Raw genomic sequence first — 22,671 nt, 5'->3', positions numbered from 1 at the left:
CATGTATTATTTTGTACGTCTCTATTAGATCTCCCCTTAATCTTCTAAACTCCAACGAATACAATCCCAGTATCCTCAGCCGTTCCTCATATGCTAGACCTGTCATTCCAGGGATCATCCGTGTGAATCTCCGCTGGACACGTTCCAGTGCCAGTATGTCCTTCCTGAGGTGTGGGGACCAAAACTGGACACAGTACTCCAAATGGGGCCTAACCAGAGCTTTATAAAGTCTTAGTAGTACATCTCTGCTTTTATATTCCAACCCTCTTGAGATAAGAGACAACATTGCATTCGCTTTCTTAATCACAGACTCAACTTCATGATAGGAAATTTGCTAATGGAGCTGCGTGAAATAATCAACATCCACCTACTGCACAGTGAAGAAAAATATGCACAGAAGTGAATGCTAATTCTTTATGGAGCAGAAGTTTCTTCCATAGGACTGGCAAATATGTCTTGTTCCCCTGCCCTACACCGTACTCCCCTCTCACACCTCCCAAGTCTATGACATTTTGAATCCTGCACACCCATGGCAAATGGTGTGACTGTAGAAGAGGATTTCAAGACACTGCCTTATTTTAGTGATCATCACTATGCATAGATCATAAACATAAGACATTAGGACTCAGTACACTAGTTCTGATGAGTTCAAGACAAAAGACTTTGTGTGTTTCTTTTTAGCAATGTGAAAGAAAGAAATTATGGTTGCATTTAGACCTGCAAGAGTCTGACCTTTGAGATGATGGTCATTGGAAACACTCCAGCATTCATCACAATGAACAATAAGAAGGTAGCTTGCGATGAAGCTCAGAAGTGGTGAAGAATCAAATCAGATATAATTGTTTCCTGTGTAGGATAATAATTATTTGGAGCAGTCTTGCAGAAGAGATGGTCAAGGTTGATAACATCAGTAATTTCAAAGAGTTAAACAGTTATTTTGTTTGGGGTGGGGAGGAGGGAGGTGAGGGTGAGTCCAGAGCCACGAGGCACTGTTTTTAAATTAGAGGTCACCCTTTTATAACAATGTTGAAAAGAACTTTCTTTTCTCTTGAGGACTGAGAAATTTTGGAACTCTCTGCTTTAGATGGTAGTGGAAATAAGGTCGTTGATTCCACTGCCTAGTAGGAATTGAAGGTTAAATTGTGAGTAGATAATGATGTGGAATTTGAAACACAAACAGATTAGAAGGGTCGAACAGCCTATTCCTGCACCTAATTCATATAAATGTATGAAGAGAAGCAAGAGGAACTCTGTTCATGCAGTGAATCTATGCTACTTTCTTAGGCACGATGGAAAGATATCACAGTATGACTGACCTTGTCTTCAGTTGAAAGCTAAGATAGGACCAAACGATTCTCAAAGTATCTGACAAGGAATGTACAGAATGCCAATTTTGACACTTTTGCATTCTGGAGAATCTTTTACAGTCCAACAAATACCATTTGCATGGTCATGTGTCCTCACATTCATCCACTTCACCTATCCATGAATTGTGATGGACAATTAAACCAACCGACAGGATGAGGCCACTGCACAAACTACTGCATTCTTATTGATGAAGGAGCCCAGCACATCAGTGCAAAAGACAAGCATGAACTGTTCACAGCCAACTACAGCCAGTGGTGCTGAGTTGATGATCCATCTTGGCATCCACCATCCCAGCTGTCAAATATCAGCCAACTCAATTCACTCCATACTATACATCAAAAAAAGCTGATACAGCAAATGTGTACAAGTGCTGAGGACATGTGATTCATAAATAGCTGTGTTCCTGAACATACCGTTACTGTATTGTGACCACACTGTCAATGTGGAATATTGCCCACCAATGCAATCTCCATGCAAAAGCAGGACATAGTCAATCGATTAATTATGGCTATCTACCCGCAGTGCTCTTACTCAGCAATAACCTTTTTCACTGATACTTATTTATCCATACACAGCTGAGTTCTAGTCCTCACAATAGCTTCATGGACAAAAAGAGCTAAATTCTACAGGTAAGCTGAGAGTGACTGCCCCTGACATGAAGGCAGCATTTGACCAAAGGTGAAGTCAAAAGGCCTTAGAAAATTGCAGTCAACAAGAATTGGGGGAAAACCTTTTCACTTTTTGCAGTCATACCTAACACAAAGGAAAATGGTTGTGGTTGTTGGAGGCCATTCATTTTATTTCCAGGACATCATTGCAGGAGCTCCTCAGAGTGGTGTTTCAGTCTCAACCATCTTCAGTTGCTTCAATTACATCCCTCCATCATAAGGTCAGAAGTGGGCATGTTCACAAACCATTGCACAATGTTCAGCACCATTCACAACTCCTCAGATATGAACCACTCCTTGACTAAATGCAGCAACACCTGGACAATATGTAGGCTTCAGCTGAAACATAACAACTGACAGTTGTGCCACACAAATGCTACTACTCACCATATGTAAACAAAAGTGTCTAAGCATCTCACCGTGACATTTAATGTCATTACCATCAGTGAATTCCCTCACAATCAATATCCTGTGTTACCACTAATCTGAAAATTAACTGGACCAGCCACAGATACAAGAGCAGTTCTGAAGCAGGAAATTTTGCAGAGAGCAACCTGTCTTCTAATTTCCAAAATCTGTCTACCATCTGCAAAGGTACAAATCAATAGTTTGATGGAATACTTTCCATTCGCCTGGATAACTGCAGCTCCACAATGGTCAAGACGTTCAACACTGTTCAGGAATAAACAGCCTGCTTAATTGACATCCCATCCATCTATATGTAAATCCACAGTCTTCCAGACCAATGAACAATGGCAATAGTGTATGCCATCTACAAGATGAAGAAACTCCCCCTTGTTCCTTCAGGAGTACCTTCCAAGTGGACAATTTCTACCATCTAGGAAGATGAGCAGAGGGAAAAACCATCCCTGTAAATTTCTTCCAAATAATACATTGTTGTGAGTTGGGAACAATATTACTGTCCTCTTGTTACTGGATCAGATTTCTGGGTACCTCAAGGTAGTTGGGGATGGACGATTAATTTTGGCCTTGTAACTGATATCCACTTCCCATGGAGGACAAAGATGCACTGGCTCAAGAATCTCAGGAACCAATTAAATCATGCTCTAACTAATGATTTTCAGCTAATCCTGGATTACATTTTATGCTACAATATACTTTGCTTCCAATAAAAATGCACACTATTCCAAAAAGATTGTATATGCTTAATTTTAAATCTCCAGTTGATAATTATTGTGCACATCTTTTCAAAATAACTAATTTCATTGAGGCAGTGCTAACAGCCACTGCAGTATTATAATAATTGTCTAATAATCATTTCTGAAATGTAAGATTGGGTGCTGTGAACGCACAAGCATACAATATATGAAATAGAGCTGTGGTTTTAATAAAGACAAAATATACTTGGTCATCATGTGTTTGTAATAAAAAGAGGCAGACTATTTATGATAGTCACATTTTAGACACACAGGATATCTCCAGCTAAAACTATCCCCCTACTCAAAGAAATGGGCAAGCATATGCCGGCACTACAGTTCTCAGAGGAACAATAGGGAGACAGCTCAATGAAAGGGCCATTTAGAATACATCCCTGACACATTACAAACACTGTTTGAGCGAATCTGATACCATTTCCCAGAATTTTCCACTAATGATGTTCTTGTTATGCTGCTTCTTTGCCAGCTCATTGTTGTTTTTGCTTCCATTCACCTCTGAGTCTCACAGGATGCCTCTGAGGGAGACTGAGGAGCTGTATCATCAGTACGAGCACAGCACGGTGAGATAAGCAATGTTGTACTGCTGTCAAGAAAGCCTGAACTGCCATCATTTGCACAGCCTGCTAAAACTGAGGCGATAAAATCACTTTTCTGGCACATACCCAAATGCATAGTGATTTTTTTATTTCATAAATGAACTCTGCTCTGCGACTTAACAGGCTGTCACATTGGGGCTGAAGAGTGGAGCGAGAGACTGATGCAATACAGCTGTGAAGAGACAAAAACATCACCTGGGCTTCAGGGAGTCCCACCGTTATCAACTGCTGAGCACTTTCTCTTCATTTCAGAAATCACTGTTAGTGTGGCGAATGGAGAAAAGCAGATGTACTGACTAAGCAGATTTCGCAAGCTGCTGGACCTGGAGTGCTGCTTCATTGCAGGATTCTGAAGATGAAAAACAGGACAATAGCTGGCTTTTCTGTCACCAAATGCTCTGCGTTTCAGTTTTTGAAAAAACGGGTAAGATTTATGGTTGTTTCAATTCATGTTTATTGTACTGCATTTTCTCTGAAAGAGCAATTATCTCAATGTCACAGCTTTAATCTGACAGCGAAGACACTGGATCAGAATAACTGGTTCAATATAAATGCCAAGGGATAGAGTTACAAAATCTATTAGTCTCAGGTGTCAGTTAAAATTAAGAATTCTTTTTTAAATGACCCTGCACAACAGTATACAATAATATTTTGAAATATTTTTGATTCAACTTGATTTGTCAAAATGACCTTCTATATTGCAAGGTCTGATTATTAGAAATACCATTCTGCATAATCTATTTATGATGATTTTAAGGTTACAATTCAGTTGAAGCTGTAGTGATAAGTTCAAACCTCAATGTCACTGTTCATTACACCAAGAATGACAAATAACTATTTTAATTTCATTGATTGACCTTTGTAATGTAACTTACTTTAGTACATAATTCAAATCAAAATAGAGCATTACCTAATTGATGACTTGTGCAAAAGAATCTCAGCTTAAATACTATTTGCATTCAGTATAGTCTATTTCCGATCACCCTTCTTTATGGTTACACATATTCGATAAGCTTTCAGATTCATGTGATTAAGTTTCAGGTGAATGCAAGAATTGAATTTGTAATTGTTTTAAAAGCCAAAGCATGAGTGTGTATTGGATGTCTTGCAACATCTCTTCATTTTTATAATGAATGAATTAGTTGCACTCAAACCTATGAATTAAACATTCCACTGGTTTGTCCTAAAGGCAAATCTTACATATCATTGCTAGTGTCCTGACTTATATTTCAGGTGAAAGCACTTGCAAACGTTTCTATGAATGAATGTTGTAAAGACTTATCAATATAATGTCCAAAGCAATTATAGTTGGTCACTATAGGTCTTTCTTGTTGTCTTTGACCTAAACCCTCAATCCTGCATCAAATAACACTAGTTCTTTGAAGATAAGTCAATCCTGTGTATAATCAATAAATCAAACAGTATTGTGCTGCACCAGTAATACTAGACTGCTGCATATTAACAGATGTGATTTTTTAAAAATATTGGTATGAGCAGGTAAAAGCAAAAAGGACTCTTTTACTTAACATTGTATTTTAGTTGGCATTGCAACATTTGTAAACTCCCATAACAATTGAATCAAATTGAAATAGCGTTATTTTCACATGTACCAGTTGAGTACAGTGAAACCTAATAATCTAAGTTATATCCCATTCTTTTCATTATAGCATGTTATTACATCAATTTAATAAAGAATTCCATAATATAAAGTTATTTTTCAACTTATGCTATGGCAGTTTGTTATGGAAATATTGCACATAATATCTACTATGTGTCACCCTGACTTGGCTCCCAAGGGACTAAGGCATGCTTTCTATATTCCAACCTTATTTTCCAAAAAGCCTAAACTGATGGACAGCAGCTACGAAAAACACCTCCTATGACCTCAGCATGTATTCATTGATTACAAATAAGAAGTAAATAAGAAGTAAAATTCAAGAATCATGAGGCTTGGCTAGAGTCCAAAGATGTTCAGGTTAGATGGATTGGCCATGCTAAATTGCCACGTAGTGCTCTGGGTTGTGCAGGCTAGGTAGGTCAGTCATGGCAAATGCGGGGTTACAGCGATAAGATGAGGGGAGATAGGATTCTCTTTGGGAGATGATGTAGACTCAATGGTTCAAATGCATTGTAGGGTTCTATGATTCTAAGTATTCTTCCATTACTTAAACTCTCAAGAGCAGTGATTATTAGATTAGATTACTTACAGTGTGGAAACAGGCCCTTCGGCCCAACAAATCCACACCGACCCACCGAAGCGTAACCCACCCAGACCCATTCTCCTACATTTGCCCCTTCACCTAACATTATGGGCAATTTAGCATGGGCAATTCACCTAACCGGCACATTTTTGGATTGTGGGAGGAAACCGGAGCACCCGGAGGAAACCCACACAGACACAGGGAGAATGTGCAAACTCTACACAGAGAGTCACCTGAGGTGGGAATTGAACCCCAGTCTCTGGTGTTGTGAGGCAGCAGTGCTAACCACTGTGCCACCCACGATTATGTTCTTATATTAAGAACTCAACTGCATATTAAACCTTGGAAAGAAAAATATGAATAACCTCTAATGGACCTATCACTTGCAGTTAAGATTAGAATCTATGAGATATTAGGAAGATAGGAAAATAGGAGTAGATGCTGTTGATTAGTTCCTTGTTTCTCTTCCAGTATTCAGTAAGATTATAGTTCATCTGCAAAATAGTACACATACTGCTTTTGCTCCATATCCTTTTATAACCTTTCATTAACAAAAGTCTATCAATTATGGTTTAAAAACTACAGTTGAACTGACATCAATTTGGCAATTGCAAAAGCATTCCAAGCACCTACCACACTTCCTAAATTTAATCTTTAAAAGGGGGGTATAATTTTTGGACCATACTTTCTAGCTCCACATTCCCCAATCAGCAGTAATAGCTTCTCTTTATCTATCCATTGTTCCCTTTCACCTCATGAAAACTTCAATCAAACCTCAAGCTTATGAAGTTTAGGAAATACAACCCCAATCTACACAATATCATCTCAGACTTGAATCTTGAAGTTCACATATTATGGCAATTCTGCAATCCCACAAAAGTGAGCACACCATTGTAGTGGGATAGAGTTCAGAACTATCATAGTACTCCAGGTGCTTCCTAACCGGGGTTTTGGATAGCTGTAGTATAATTTTATAACATCATCTATCTTGTTCTGTAGATTCAATGGCCACAGTTCCATCAGCCTTTTTATTATTTTCTGTCACTGTTTGTGATATTTAATAGTCCATTTACCTAAATGGGTGGCATGGTGGCACAGTGGTTAGCACTGCTGCCTCACAGCGCTGGAGACCTGGGTTCAATTCCCGCCTCAGGCGACTGACTGTGTGGAGTTTGCATGTTCTCCCCGTGTCTGCGTGGGTTTCCTCCAGGTGCTCCAGTTTCCTCCCACAGTCGAAAGATGTACAGGTCAGGTGAATTGGCCATGCTAAATTGCCTGTAGTGTTAGGTAGGGGGTAAATGTAGGGGTATGGGTAGGTTGCGCTTCAGCTGGTCGGTGTGGACTTGTTGGGCTGAAGGGCCTGTTTCCACACTGTAATCTAATCTAAAATCCCATGTCTCGCATGAACTCTACAATTTCTACATATTCACCATTTAGAAAATATTCTGTTCAATTCTTTTTAGATCCAAAGGGGCTTAGACATTGGAGCAGATTAGGTCATTCAGCCCATCAAGTCTGGTCCACCATTCAATGAGATCATGATTGATTTAATAATCCTCAACTGCAATTTTTCTGCCTTTTCCCCCTTTACCCTCAATTGCCTTTTTGAATAAAAATTTGCCTTATCTCACCAAAGATGCACTTAATGACTCAATCTGAACAACCCTCTGCAGTAAAGAATTCCATAGATTCACCACCCTCCATGAGAAGAGATTCCTCTTCATCTTGTCTTATATGGTGGCACCTTATACTGAGAATATGCTCGCTGGTCTGAGACTCTCCCATAAGGGGAAAATAATCTTCCCATATCACATTTGTCCTCATTGAAGTTCATCTCTCACATTTTTACTGTTTCATTATCTCTTTTAAAATGATGGAAATATACTATTGCTACGTCTTTAGACACATGAGCCTTCATTCTTGACTCTATTAATTTTCCGACAATAATTCTTGTGTCAAGAGATCTATAGTGCGCTGGTTGTCCTTTCTCATCTGTCTTAAAAGCTAAACAACATGCAAAAAAGTTTCCAATCTAAATCAAGAGTTCTCAAATTGAGAAAAGTTTAGAAGAGTATAGTTCTGAAATTTGCAATATTTTGACCTTTTTTCTATAAAATTGTAAACCATCTGGTTCTAAGAATTTGTTTCTCTCTATTGCCATTATTCCCTCATTATTGTTGTTTTGTTTACATTAATTTTGGGGAATCTCTGCTGATTTAATATTTGTTTCCTTGGATTGTCTAGCGTACTAACCTCTTCCTCCACTATAAATATCATTACAAAGTAATCAAATCAACATCTCTGCCACTTTCTTTTTTTCATTGAAAACTGAATGTTGGTATTGTCAAGGGATTCATATTACTCTTGATTGCAGTAGCTCTGATGTTGCCTGATCTGCAGACCACTTCCAGAAATTCCTGCTTTAAATTCAGACTTACAGTATCTGCAATATTTTGCTTTTGTTCCTGGTCCCTGCATTATTCCTAATGTCATTATGAACATTTTTATGTTTATTTTGATGACATTCAATTTTCTTTCATAGTCTTTTTTTTAGTTTTTATAATCAATTTTGTCAGCCTTTGTGGTTCTTTGAATCTCTCCCATTCACCACGACTTTTGCATTTTTGTACTTTTCATTTTATGCTGCCTCTTACATTATTAGTCATTCCTGGCATTTATTTTCATGCAGAGCTCTTGTCCCTTAGAAGTTTAAATTGGTTCTGCATCACATGAAATTGATCTTTTTTTTATCCCATTCACAGTTTTCCCAGTTTACTACAAACAATCACTATCATGCTGCAGTAAAGTTAGCTTTATACAAATGTCTCTTTATACATATGCTGAAATTAATCATGTTATGCTCACTATAAAGTAAACAATCACTCACCATTAGGTTTTTAACTAAATCTGGCTCATTTACTCATACCTGAATCTAAAGTGGCATGTCCCTTGTTAGTTTGTGTAATTTGATTGAATATTATGTAATTAGAGATTATGTCATCTGTAATAGCACAATGCTGTCAGAACGAGATGGAATCAAAATCAACTGTAGAGTCTCAGTGTAGTTCTCTCCTACCCTCTCTTACGTAGATAATTCCATACTGAATAAAGCCTGGTAGTGTTACTTATCTGAGTGCCAATCTGATCTTACCATAGTTTGAGGACATTTGTTTATTATTCTTCATAGGATATGGATATTGTTGACCAGACCAGCATTTAATGCCCATCCTTATATGCTATTGAAGGAATAGTAGCTGCCATTTGTTGAACAGACTATGGTAGTTTGTGGTTGAGTCTGGATGCTGTGACCAATCTTCACTTCTATATGAGGCCTTAGAGCCTGCTTGGTTAACAGTGGTAGTGATGAATCACATGGGAGTCTTCACAAGAGTAATTATTTGTCTTAATAGCTCTATGTAGTTTATTGCATGACAGCAATAGGTGCAAGTTACAATGGCTAGTTTGACATAATTACAGATATGATCAGGAGTCAGGGGTGTCATCTTCAATCAGGACTTAGAGCTAGACTCCTTGATTCTCTACTCAGGATTCTGTGACATCAGGTTGGTGGACCACAATACAATCACTAACATTATAGGAAATAGGGCAGCCATTTAGCCCTTCAAGACTGTTCCATCATTCAATAGGTCATGGTTGATCATCCATTTCAGTACCTTGTTCCCATTTTCTTCCCACAACCTTTGACCCCTTTCGCCCCAATAACTATATTCAGCTCCTTCTTGAAAACATTCAATGTTTTGGCTTCAACCATTTTCAAAGGCAGAGGATTTCACCAGGCTCACCACTCCTTGGGTAAAGAAATTTCTTCTCACCTCAATCCTAAATGTCTTATCCTTGTATACTGAAACTGTGACCCCTGGATCTGGACTCCCCAGACTTTGGGAGCATCCTTCCTGCATTTATCCTGTTCTATGTAAACAACCTATAACTTCACAGCTGATATCAGGTGATCTGTGTACAACTTCCATCTAAAGTGTTAACTCCTTTTATATTTATGAATTCTACCCACATTGCCTCCACTGTTTAAAAGCAAAATTCCAAAAATATGGAACAAGCACGGATTCACCACTGCTTATTTTTCAATATTATCCTCTCTTATCATTTCAATGATTTTGTCCTTAAACTATTGAGACTACTTCTGTTCTTCCATTTTCCTCATCTTTCTTGTAGATATTATAACTGGACATATATACTGCCCACATTGCCAATTATCTTTCAGCAATGCTTCAGTAATATCTATATGTCAGAACCACCAATTTCGATTTGAGCCTCCAATCCATTCTATTTGTTCCTTCTGTTCTGTGTATTTATGTGTAAGAAGCGACACGCAATGCTGCAGTGCACAAAGCCATGTAATGTGAGAATCTCAGGGGGCACCTTTGATGTTCCTACATAACAAGTTCCTGTTTTCAGTTGTACAGGCAGGTTTGGGAAACCCCAGGTGCAGGCCAGGCACTTCCCCACAGCGATGAAGGAAAATAATTCAGTTTTGTTTAAGTCCACATGGACACAAAAGAGCCATTGGCAGTGTTTTGATGAATAGCAGTTTAATGGAATATAGTTTTCTCCTGAAATCAGATTTCAAGATTATCTCATATTTGGCTCACTGTTGTTGCTGGGGTCTTGCTGGGTGTAAATTGGTTTCAATGCTTTCTAGGTGACAATGGCAACTTGACTTCTAAAGTATCTTGTAGGCAGTACAGTGTTTCTAGATTTGGTGAGTCTGTGAAAGGCATTATATAAAAGCAGGACTTTTCTTTCTTATGGGTCATCCCATGCATCTCCTAATTATATTACTGAGAGCAACAATCTAAAAGGTATGATTCCACGTCATCAATTTTTCCTTTTCATTGAGGAAGCTAAAAATTGTGAAGGGAGAAATGAAACATGAAAATGTGTAATAGGCAGTGAATGTGCTATGTTAGGACTGAGGCTGAAGCAGTGCACTGTTGCCACTATTCCACAGGGCACACTGTGAAAACAGTGTTCCCAGTTACTGGGATGGCCAATAAATGACATTCCTATATCAAGTTTTAAGTAAAGAGGACTTTATCATCCAGGCTTTTTAAAATAAATTCAAAACTACTCATTTCTTAAAACTTATTAAATAAAATGCACTAATTAGTCTATATACACTTGGTATTATGGAAGTATAAATGTTTATCCCCTCAAACAGATGCATATTCCTCAGGAAGAGATTAAAAAATGGTTTTCCATTTTGGTAGATTCCACTTTTTTTTGAAGAAAAAAAAATTTTCTGGCAATTAGTTTTTCTTGAAGGCAAAAAGATGAGGCACAGAAAGCTCCAATGTCTGTTGACCCCACATGTCAGAAGATCACAGCAGATACCTAATCATGTATGGTTGTCACTGGAGTATTTGCAGATACAGCTTGCTCAGCAATACAAAATAGAGAATTTCCTTCAAATCACTCTTTAGAAGAACAATGAGGTTTCACCTGGAACTCAACAACAGGATTCATCACAGGAGATTACTCAGACAGCCTTTCCATATAAGCTTTTTACTCCCCAGATAATTCCAGATGCCAAAGTCTATTCTCCTTCTAGTCCTTGTTCAAACAGCCATAGCAGGAACCTAGAAAAATAAAACAGTTATCACAAGTCATATGACGTTTAGAAAGCCTTGTGAAAATTAACTTCAATATCTACAATGGCCTCATTTAAAGAAATCACTCCAAAAGTTTGAAATAAATAAATTTTCCATGATCCTTCAAAACTTAAATCCTCCAAGAAATATTGAATGTGAAGCATCTTTGTCATGGATAGCATTGCTTGAATAGAATTGTCCAAAGTCAAAGTGACTGCCCTCAATTACAAATGACATTTTATGGTTTAGTAAGAGATGTGCACTTGTCACTAAAGAATTAAAACAAACAGAAAAAAAAGTCTGAACATAATAAAGCACAGCATAAATGGAAGCTAAATGGATTGCTTGGTAATTTCTCCTTATCATTTTGTTGGTGCTAGTATCCTGCAATTGGAGAATAATAATGTGCCAACTAAATCGGCAGTGTAACATTGTGATTTGTCTCGTAAACCCTGCAGCTTTATGGTATCATTTCTGTAACTGTCTTAAATCTACATGATATCTGAGACTGTGATTGCCATATACAGGTGAGGAAGTGGATCAGGAGCGCAAAGGTCAATGTGGACAAGTATCAGCACACACATTTGAACAATTCTGATGCCTTTGTGAGGGCTACAACGCAAAAAGATGCAGACCCACAGTTAAGATGTCAGTCTACATGTCAAGAATGCCATGTTTCTCAAGTAATGGCTATCAAGGTTGGAACTCGGGCAAATAGCAGAAGCTTCAAAGTAAGCCAGTCAATCAGAATCATTTGACGTTTTACTAACACAATTATCACAAAAGTTTAACCTTTGGAGAGAAAGCAGAATTAACGCTTCCGATCCAGGGACATTTCTTCAAAACTAGACTCGAAACACTAATTCTGCTTTCTCTCCGCAGATGCTGCCAGACCTGCTGAGTTTCTCCAGCAATTTCTGGTTTTAATTTTGGATTTCCAGCATTGCAGTTCTTTGTTTTGCAACAATTTTAACTTTAATATCCTCCAGCATTAATTATTCCAGGTTTATCTCCCAACAACCAAACCTGACAACAGGCCTTCAATAATCTGGCCGTCTCTACTGCTGCTTAAAATTTGTATTCCAATGAAATATAGTCAGAACTGAAAACCAATTTATTGAACCATTTAAACCTGAAGAGGTGAGTGTCTTTGGCCAAAGTGAGCCATTCTCAATTATTGAAGACCTTATTACTAAAATGTATCTCTGTGCTACTGATGGATTACGCACATTATAAAGTCATAGGGTTTTACAGCATGGAGAGGGGACCTTTGACCCATTGTGTCTGTGCCAGTCATCAAAAACCTATCTACTCTTATCTCATTTACTAGCACTTGGCTTGTATCCTTGTATGCCACAGTGATCTAAGAGATTAACTAAATATTCTAAAACATTATGTTGGTTCATAGTACTGCCACTGTTTCAGGCAGTGAGTTCCTGACCTCATCAGTAACTCTAAGATGAGAGGTCATGGGTTTCAGCTAGAGACTTGCAGATTTAAAACAGCAATGAGGAGGAATTACATCTTTCAGAAAGGTTGTGTTTCTGTGGAATTCATTATCCCAGAGTCAGGTGCATGCTGGGACATTGAGTCAATCTAAGGAAGAGATAGCCAGAAAGATTTTTAATTGGTAAGGGATGAAGAAGTTATAGGGAGCAGGTAGGAAAATGCAGTTGAGACCAAGATGAGACCAGCCATGATTGTCTTGAATGGTAGAGCTGAATAACCGACCCTGTTCCTGATTTTTATGTTTCAGTTTCAAAAAGAACTGCAGAACTTTGGAGAATACTTCTTACATGAGGTTCTAAAGTTGAAGCTGTTTGGTGTTGCAATTTATTCTCCATAATTTTGGAACCAAGCCTGATATGCATTTTAAACCATATTGTGATTTTGTTTTCAAAGACATTGGGTGGAATTTGAGGTGAGAGGGATGTCGCACATCAGTTTGGAAAGCTGTTGGGGACAGGTTGCTTTTTCAATGGAAGCCCAACACAATTTCAATGAAGAACCTTGTTGAGGGGCCTCCTATTAAATCAAATTGTCAGTCAGTCAGACTCAAAACTACCCTCCAGAGGTTCCAGCCTGAGGCTGGCAGTACGTAATTACATTGCAGTGCCTGAGATCAGCTGGATCCCTGGAAACAGTGGACTGGAGTGGAGTGGGGTCACATGGGGAAAGCTTCCTGCAGGGAAAAGCAGGTTGTCAGATGCAAGGGCAGAGACAAAGTGGCTTTCAGTACACCTTTCTGCCCCACTCCACGACTCTCGTTCATTCAATTGGGCCCTGAGTGCCTATGAATGATGACTCCCTCGCTAAGGCTGCCTGTAGATCCCAGCTGAAGTTGCTGATTGACTATTGGGTGCCACAGGAGACTTGTGCAAGTCCCATTAAATCTATGATCCACTATCAAATCCCATATGCTCAGAGATAATTACTTTCAAATATTTATTGAACCTAATCAACAACCCAATACCAGCAGGTAGGGTTTCTGCAATAGCCCATTACAACTAGCACCTCACCTGCTTCCCCTCTCCCCAATTAAATGTTTCCCCGCCATCAGGAATTGTCATGGGGGTCTCCTGCCCATTTCTCCCACTCATCCTCATCATCTTGCCCACTCTACCAGCTTCCATTGAATTCTAACTATCCATTGGAGGAAGAGAATAACTAAGAGACATTTATCAGATCATAGTAAAACTACAACCAGACTCCAGGAGATATTCCCCAATTTATCACAATTCTAGACCAGATACTTCCAAACTGCTAAATTCCTAGATGCGGAGGAATGAACTAGCTGGCTTCCTGTATTTGCCCATTCCCTGGGTTGTTTGCAACAAGGTTAATTTAGAAAGAATCACTACATTTGTAGATACATTTCTCCCAGACCCAAATGAAATTATGTTTTAGAAAAGAAACACTTTAACCAGGCTTTCTTGTATTAACAAGAGTGAGTTCATCAATTACGACATATGGGAAGAAATACAAAAATAGCTACATAAGCATGGATTAGAAATTAGATGGGAATTCAAAAAAAGGTGGAAGTTAAAACAGAAATATGGGTTAGTCTCGAAATTGTTAGTGAAGAGTGGGCAGTTGAACATTACAGGTTCATTCCTGATGAAGGGTCTTTGCCCTAAACATTGATTTTCCTGCTCCTGACCTGCTGTGCTTTTCCAGCACCACTCTAATCCTGAGTTGAACATTACAATCATTTAGTAAAGGTTACTGGTGGTGTTAACATTGGTATAGTTGAACAGTCAGCTTCATGAACCTTAATTTTGCAGATTGGTTGAGATTCTATCGTTCTGATGCTTTTTGACTGTAATGGGATTCCTACATTCGGGGTAAGAGAACCTTTAATTGTCCTGTTTCCTGTATTCTGTTTCCAATTTTCAGCATTCAGAGACAAAGGCACACTTCCTTATCCAGCAACACAGGAGTGGCGGACGATATTTCTTTCACTATGACCTTCACAGCAGAGAAACATTCAAACCCACTAGCATATACCTGTAGAGATCGAAGTGACTTTATAAATTATTGTCCTTGCTCTTTCTTCAAAGGGAAAAACACAGCATGTGTCTGCAGTTTGTATTACCCAGGAGGGTGATTTGTTGAGGAGTTCGGAGTCATCAAACCCTCGTTGTTTTTGTTGTCAGAAAAGATCACATTCCAGTCCATTTGAAATAGCCTTGATACTGCTACATTCCATCAGGTCCTCTTTACAGGCGGCCACTTACTGTACATCCACAGTCATCTTTGACTGTACCAGCCCTCTTTTAAAATACATGTTTTGAAATTATAAGTTAAAAATGCCCACAGCATTTTGGGTTCCAAAACAAATATTTGCGCATTGCTTTCCGTAATTATATCATAGATAGTGGGGAAAATTAACTTGCTGTAATCCAAGGACAGTAGAACTCATTAACAACCTTTATTTAATGTCACTGGCATTGCCATCCTCCATACCATTGTAAACTCAGTGAAGACAGCATATTAGCAGATGACACTACAATAGAGGTAGCTGAAAAGTTTTAAAAAAACTCAGAGTAAAGTGCTAATATTTTATCACAAAGTATATATTATAATTGTCAGGAAGTCAATTTATACATATGCTCCAACTTTCAGATAAGAACAAAGCGGAAAAGTTGTTTAAACTTTGCTGTTTCGATGCAGTTCGGCAATCCCTTGTTTCTATATATTACCACAACTGCACTGACTTGTGTAGTGCATTTATCATGGAAACTTGTGAGTATATTAAGGATATTATCAATAAATGTTGATATTGAAACACACAGGGAGATATTAGAATAATTTTAAGGCATTTCTTTTTAGACATAAGTGAGGTAGAAAGCTGAAGAGATTTAAAGAAGGATTTCTAGATCTTAGGATCGAGTAACTGAGGCACCAATACCAATGTAATGATTTGGAGATGCCGGTGTTGGACTGGGGTGTACAAAGTTAAAAATCACACAACACCAGGTTTTAGTCCAACAGGTTTAATTGGAAGCACACTAGCTTTCATACCGCTACTCCTTCATCAGGTGGTTGTGGATACCAACATGGCACAACTAAAACTGGGAAAATACCAGGGTCCAGAATTGAAAGAATGCAGAGATCTAAGGGGAGCTGGAACAAGTAAATCTACATCATTTGCAAACAAAAACATAAAATGTTAGATGAAGGTAGTTGTTTAATTAAATGTAGCCATAGATATTCCAAGACATTATCATTCAAGTCACTGTCCAACGCTTATCCTATATTCACCAAGTTTGATTTACTTTGTTATCTATTGGCTTAAGCAAAAAACAGATGATGTACACATTTATCTATAAAGTTGTGCATGTAATTTATTCTTTGAACTGATCAGACGGAGTGGAAGGGGTTTGGCTACTGGAAATGGTAGTAGATACTATGCTATACTCAAGGGTGAACAGCCACTTCTTCACATGGACAGAGAAGCTATAATGTCCTCTTAAACATGCCCCAATATGAAATTGTGGAACTGGGTACCACAATTGTATTTTTATGAATGGAAGTGCTTAAGAAAAAAAAAGGCATTGCCTTTCTGTCAAGTCCTCGTGTTTGATTTGCCTCAAATATTTTCTCAATGATATAAAATAGAATGAATATTGTATTTCCAGAGTTTAATGTTATTCCTGCTTTATGTCAGAGTAGATCTTGCTTTCTCTTAAATTAGTGCACTGTTTGGAGCTTGCTTATGCAGCCAGTTTTATGTCCTGCCTGCTATTCAGTTTTCAGTTCCATTGGCTTCATTATAGCAGCTGTTTTGCATTATGTCCCAAGGCAAGTTTCTGTCCAATGCTCTCAGTCAACTTATAAGCAATAGTTAAAAATATTTTATTCCTTTAACTTAAGTGAAAATGAGTAATAAAAGCACAATAACAGTATTTTGACTCATATGGTAGCAAATGTTTCTGAAACTGAAGGGCATATGGAATATATTTCACAGGGTATGATTTTCTTGACCTATTCCTATTGCTGAAAGTTTATTGGAACTAAATCAGAACTCAGTTCTGTTCCAGCTGGGAATCGATTCAAAGGCCAGTGCTGGGACATAGCTGAAAAATCTGGCCCCTTATGAAAGAATTGAAGACTGTCTGACACACTATAATGGGAAACAGCTTTTCATGCTTTCCCTTCTTCCACTTTCCCTATTTGACACAGCAACTCAGCAACCTTTTAAAATACCTCCTTCTTTCTTATCCTTCTGTGTCCTATACCATATAATATTAATCAGTTAGGAATCAGTTCCTGAGTAGATTGACAAGTGTGATCTGAGCAAAATTTCTTTTTAATCTACTTCTCTGTGAGAGAGGGTCTGTCTCTATTTAGCACCGTTTACTGTGTTCCGCCAGCTCACTAAGAGGCATGCTTTAAAACATGACCACAGCTAATAACTTCATGGCACGATACATTAACTCTCCAACATTTTATGATCATGCCACTATCTTATGTCTTTCTTTACTTTCATTATCAAAAATTAGGAGCTATGTACAGGAGCAAAGAATTGTTCACATGTTAATACTGACATTTACTATAATCATTTGTGGAACAAAGTTATCAGAACCAAATAGGTAGCAGAGATTTTAACTTTCAACTTCAAAAGAAAGGAAAATAGGACAACATATACATGGGTAAGGTGTATACATGTATGTATTTGCAGTGTGTCATTGACTGAATAGTGATCATTGAAAGGGTGGGTGAACAACATGTAATTGTACAGTGGCCAAGGGTTTAACATAAGCAGGATGTGTATCAGACGGTGCCTTCAATAGACAGCCAATCCAGTAACTGTCCTTGATATCACCACTAATTACTGATAATATTCTTTAACAATACACCCAACTGGGGTACTCCTTACTGTGCATTCACAAAATAATATTTAAATAAATATTATTATTGCCTTACTTTCATTGGCAGTCTAATGATGAATGCTGCACAATAATGTGAAACTTTGATGTGTGAATTTTGGAACGGGTGTCCAACATGAAGTCATACATGTCCAAGGAGAGCTCTTAACCCATTAAAATTTCTAAGTAATTTTACTCCATATTGCTCCTTGACTTTTTCTTTTGCTGATCCAAACTTTATTAGTTTCCTCCTGCTACAGACAAAAACATGAAGTAGAGACATGCTACATTGGCTTGTTTGAGAATGTATGGAGTGTCATAACTGGAGCAGGCTTGGGATTTTACATCTAAATCAGGAACAAGGTTAGATTAGTGATGATAATTAAGTTAAGAAGGTGCACACATCCCTTCTAGCTCATTTTCCTCTAGAAGGAGCACATGTTAAGCATCACTTCAAGCAACTGCTACTTGACCTCTGCTTGGTATCCTCTCAGGGAAGCCTGAGAAAAGAAGCTCTTATTTTCTATTAGTCTCCCCATGGATGGATCTTCTGGCTGCTGGCTCTTGGGCTGCTGTTTCCCAGCTGCGGTAAGATGGCACCAAGATAAGAAGCTGCTCCAAAAGCTGCTCGTGCTCATGTCCAATTATAATTTTTTTGAACCAAGACTTGGATGGGGGTACAACCAAATGGTTTATATCAACCGGAAGATAAAGGTGCATCACACTTCAGGGACTCACCAGGTCTGGCCACATCTGGGAAGAAAGAAACTGAGTCTATGCTTGGAGTGCAAGATGACTGATTTGTTGAGTTTTTCCAGCACTTTGGTTTTACTTTCAATCACCAGCAGCCACTCTTGTTTTAGCATGTGAGGTGTATTCGCACATGTAGTCCTTTGTGCGTGTGTGCCACTATTTTCTTTAAAGGTGGGCTGAGGAAACAGACAGGAAAGCAAGGCCATAGATGAATCTCTTTTATTTTACAGTAAGTGAATATACAGGTCATACTCCAAGGAATGCAGGAATTCAAAATAATAAAGTTTCAACATTTCCTCACATTAGTGACCCATCTTGCTTTTGTAAAACAAATTACTCAACTATGAATCTACATTCTTTTCCTGTATCTGGTAAAAAAAAAACCTGTATAATTCACAGCTCCTGTTTGTAAAGCAGATGGCCTTCATGGTCAATGCAGGACTTTATAGCCAACAGTTGTATATGGGCCTGAAAGGAGTCATAAAATCAGGAGAGAGTGTGATTCACATCACCTATTGATGTGATGTTATACAGAGACAGGTAGTCAGTGAAGAGACATGGGAGGCTTAATTGAAAGAGTGAGTAGCAGCACTGATAGAAGTAATATAGCCGGGATATAGTTTGTAGCAGTACAATAAATGTTTATTCTTTCTGTACTTAACTTTTGAGGTCACTCCTAATTAGACCAAAGACATCATCCATAACATGAACCTGGCTCTTTCTCCCCACCTTCTATATTCTCTGTGTTCACAGTCTGATAGTCCATCCCACCTGAGCTTTAAAAATCAAGTACCTCCCAATAAAACATATAAGGTCATTATTCATTGCAACAATGAGCAGCTCAAACTGTTTCAGCTTTCAAAGTCATGTGACCTCCATTCTAAGCAGCCAATGGGACATACCCAAGCCAACATTCTCATATTGTTGCAGGGCAATGCAATCAAAGCAATGGCTGACAGAGTGACCTCGTGTCCTAGCTGTCAATTTTTCCGAATGATATCCTTGCAAGTAACACGGGGTATTTGCTCGCAATTTCCAGCTGTAGCTTCATGGATTTAGTCAGGTTTGTTTTAACCTGAGAACTGCTCAGTTACAATTCCTTCTTTCTAATCCGAGAGTCAAACTGCTGAAATTAGGCAGCAACTGGGTGTTCAAGAAGTAGCAACACTATGTTGGGTTCTTTCTGATCACATTCAGCTCCAGAGCACAGTAGCTGACAGTAAGTAAGCTTCAAAAGCTTGTTTCCAATGAGTAGGTTGGCCGACAACTGAAGTATGCACCTCAGCAGATGTTTTACATGTGGTAGGGTGGACTCAGCAGCATAACCTGTTACTGTTTCCAAAGTCTAATGTAATTGCCAGCTCAGTACTACAACAATGTTGGATAAAGTTACAAACGTGTTAGGGCAGAAAGAGACTTATGTGGCCACTGCAAAATAGTAGACAAAAGAAAGCTTCAGTCCAGACATGCCAGAAGCAGCACTATTTGTTTCTGTACTTAACATTTGAAGAAACAAAAAGACATGATAAGACGTTTCGAGAAAATACCACTCCATGAACTCCAGTCTTGTCAGCCTTGAACAAGTCATCTTCGAAAGTGAAAAAGTTGACAGAAATGCCAGCCTAATAGTTATTCTGGCTCACAGTGTCCCAATAGAATAACTGTTGCAATCTTATCAGAAAATTATGTTTAGTATGCACACCATTTCTCCCTTCCCCTGGTGAACAGAAATAATAGTCCATTTAAAATGAGCAGACTTACAGCTGCATTCAAAGAGTCAATGAAGTAATGGATTAAACTAGCATCCATTAATGTCACCAAGAATATCTCAACTCATGTATTCCATATGTGCTTGTCCAAATCTTTAAAGGAATTGCTTGAAACTGTCAACAACATAGCAATTAAAATATTTGACATATCCAAGTGAGAAGCCAGGAGAAACAGGGGTCAATAACTATGAACTGTCTGACGTAACCTATCCAAATTATATTCATATTTCTGAAAGACAACCACAATTAGAACACAGTAGATTTGGCTCCTGTCTGTTGGAGTTATCTCAGATGAGGGTGGATGAAACCATGCATTTATTAACACTAGTTTTGATTAATATAATTATCAGCATGGCATGATTAGAGCCCATATCTATTCCTCTATAGTAGAAAAATGAAGTATACATCCATCTTATTAGGTCGGCTGATGTAATATTGAGTTTTTCTGTCTTCCTCTATAATGCTCATTTTCCTCCACAATATTATGGCAAACCACTGTTCAGGGTCATTGGCTGCTTCTTTCAATTATCTTCTCCCTGTCTAAGGTTGATTGACCTTGCATACAGCTTATCCTCTCTTTTTATTCCTATTTAGAAATGCTATTATATACTTCTGGACATTTTTTTTAACCAACACCAAATCATCCGCATTATTAATTTATGCTCAACTCATCTATTAGATGCTTTGACTTTAACAGCTGTGATACACGTTACACAATGATTCCTATGCAATCAGCACTTAAGGGGTTGAGATTCAGTGGGGTTTCACCCTAGCCCCAGAGCTTCCCTGACCCCCTATCACCAACTACCCCCATTAAATAAGTGCATATTAAAAAATACATAACTTCATCCAACATCATCTGTGATAACTCTAGCCCTGTCAAACCTACAAACTCCTCCTCGTTAACATCTGCTAAAACTTGGAGAGCTAACGCACAGATAACTCAGGTAACAGCCTGATGTAGTTATTTTCTATGAATCATCACTTACAGTAAATGTTCCAGACATCCAGGCTTGGGCTGATCATTGGCAAATAAACATTTGTGCCATGTGTGTGTCAGATAATGACAATCTCCAACAAGAATGAACCATAACTGAATTTCCCACTGTCAACATTCTGGGTTTTTACCATTAACCAGAAATTGAACTGGACCATTCATATTTCCAGAAGACTAGGAACAGAGGCTAGGTATCCTGCTATGAGTATCTCACCTCCTGTCTCCCCAGTCACTCCCCAAGCCAGGAGAACAATGGAATTCTTTTCACTTGTCTCGATGACTGCAGCTCCAACAACACCATTCAGAATAAAGCAGGCCACTTCATTAGCATACATTTTAGTCATTCTCTCTTCATCACCAATGTACAGTGGCAGCAATGTGTATCACCTTCATGATGCACTTCAGTAACTCACTTCAGCAGCATCTTCCAAACTCGTGACCTCTACCACCCAGAAGAACAAGGGTAGCAAATACATAAGAACATTATCACCTGCATCTTTGAATTTAAGCCATATACTATTGAGAATTGGAACTATATTTCTATACCTTCACTACCATTGGGTCACCATCCTGGAATTTCCTCTGTAACAGTATTGTGGATGTCCCTACACCACATGGACTGGAAGGGTTCAAGAAGGTGGCTCATAGTCACCTTTTTCAGAACAATTAGGGATGGTTAACAAATTCTGGCCTTGCAAATGATTCATACATCCCATTACAGAACAAAAAAAAATCTGCAGGAAGTTTTTGTCTGTGTTTGGGTAGTTACAGGTAAGTGAATAGTAAATGGAGTCATTGAAGAATAGAATTGTTAAAGCTCAGAAGGAGGCCATTTAGCCCATCTTGTCCATGCTGGTCCTCTGACATAGCAATCACTGAGACTGAATCCACTGCCCTGAAATTTATGTGATGTGCCACATTTTCATCCTTGCAGAATTTTACCTTCTTATCCATATAATGGAGCAAAGTGAGTAGCATGAGGGCCTTGGGATATAACTTCCTCGTACTTATTGTAGGAAACAACAGAATGCCAAGAGAAGCAGGACATCATCTCCAACCAGTCCTACTTCTCAATTCCAACAACCTCAGAATCTCCATCCTACCATATTTCAGGCCCAGGTCACCTGAACCAAAAACTCTAAA

General features: G+C 38.4%; 1 protein-coding gene across 4 annotated transcripts in view; it reads left to right on the top strand.

Annotated features, from left to right (window-relative positions):
* The first annotated feature begins 3,787 nt into the window (after positions 1 to 3,787).
* The window catches only part of sgk1 (serum/glucocorticoid regulated kinase 1), a 96,772-nt gene continuing 77,888 nt past the window's right edge, over positions 3,788 to 22,671 (top strand). The window contains exons 1-2 of one of the 4 annotated variants that reach the window (XM_072553928.1): positions 3,788 to 4,234; positions 12,166 to 12,369. In XM_072553928.1, the coding sequence (XP_072410029.1) occupies positions 4,166 to 4,234; positions 12,166 to 12,369 (273 nt within the window). In that variant the 5' untranslated portion in view covers positions 3,788 to 4,165. The remainder of the gene's footprint in view (positions 4,235 to 12,165; positions 12,370 to 22,671) is intronic. The other 3 variants (XM_072553937.1, XM_072553945.1, XM_072553953.1) reach the window with 3 other exon arrangements.

This window comes from Chiloscyllium punctatum, chromosome 3, assembly GCF_047496795.1.
Source record: "Chiloscyllium punctatum isolate Juve2018m chromosome 3, sChiPun1.3, whole genome shotgun sequence".
Taxonomy (NCBI): Eukaryota; Metazoa; Chordata; class Chondrichthyes; order Orectolobiformes; family Hemiscylliidae; genus Chiloscyllium; species Chiloscyllium punctatum.
The sequence above is the reverse complement of the archived record's forward strand: the minus strand, read 5'-3'. Positions and strand labels throughout refer to the sequence as shown.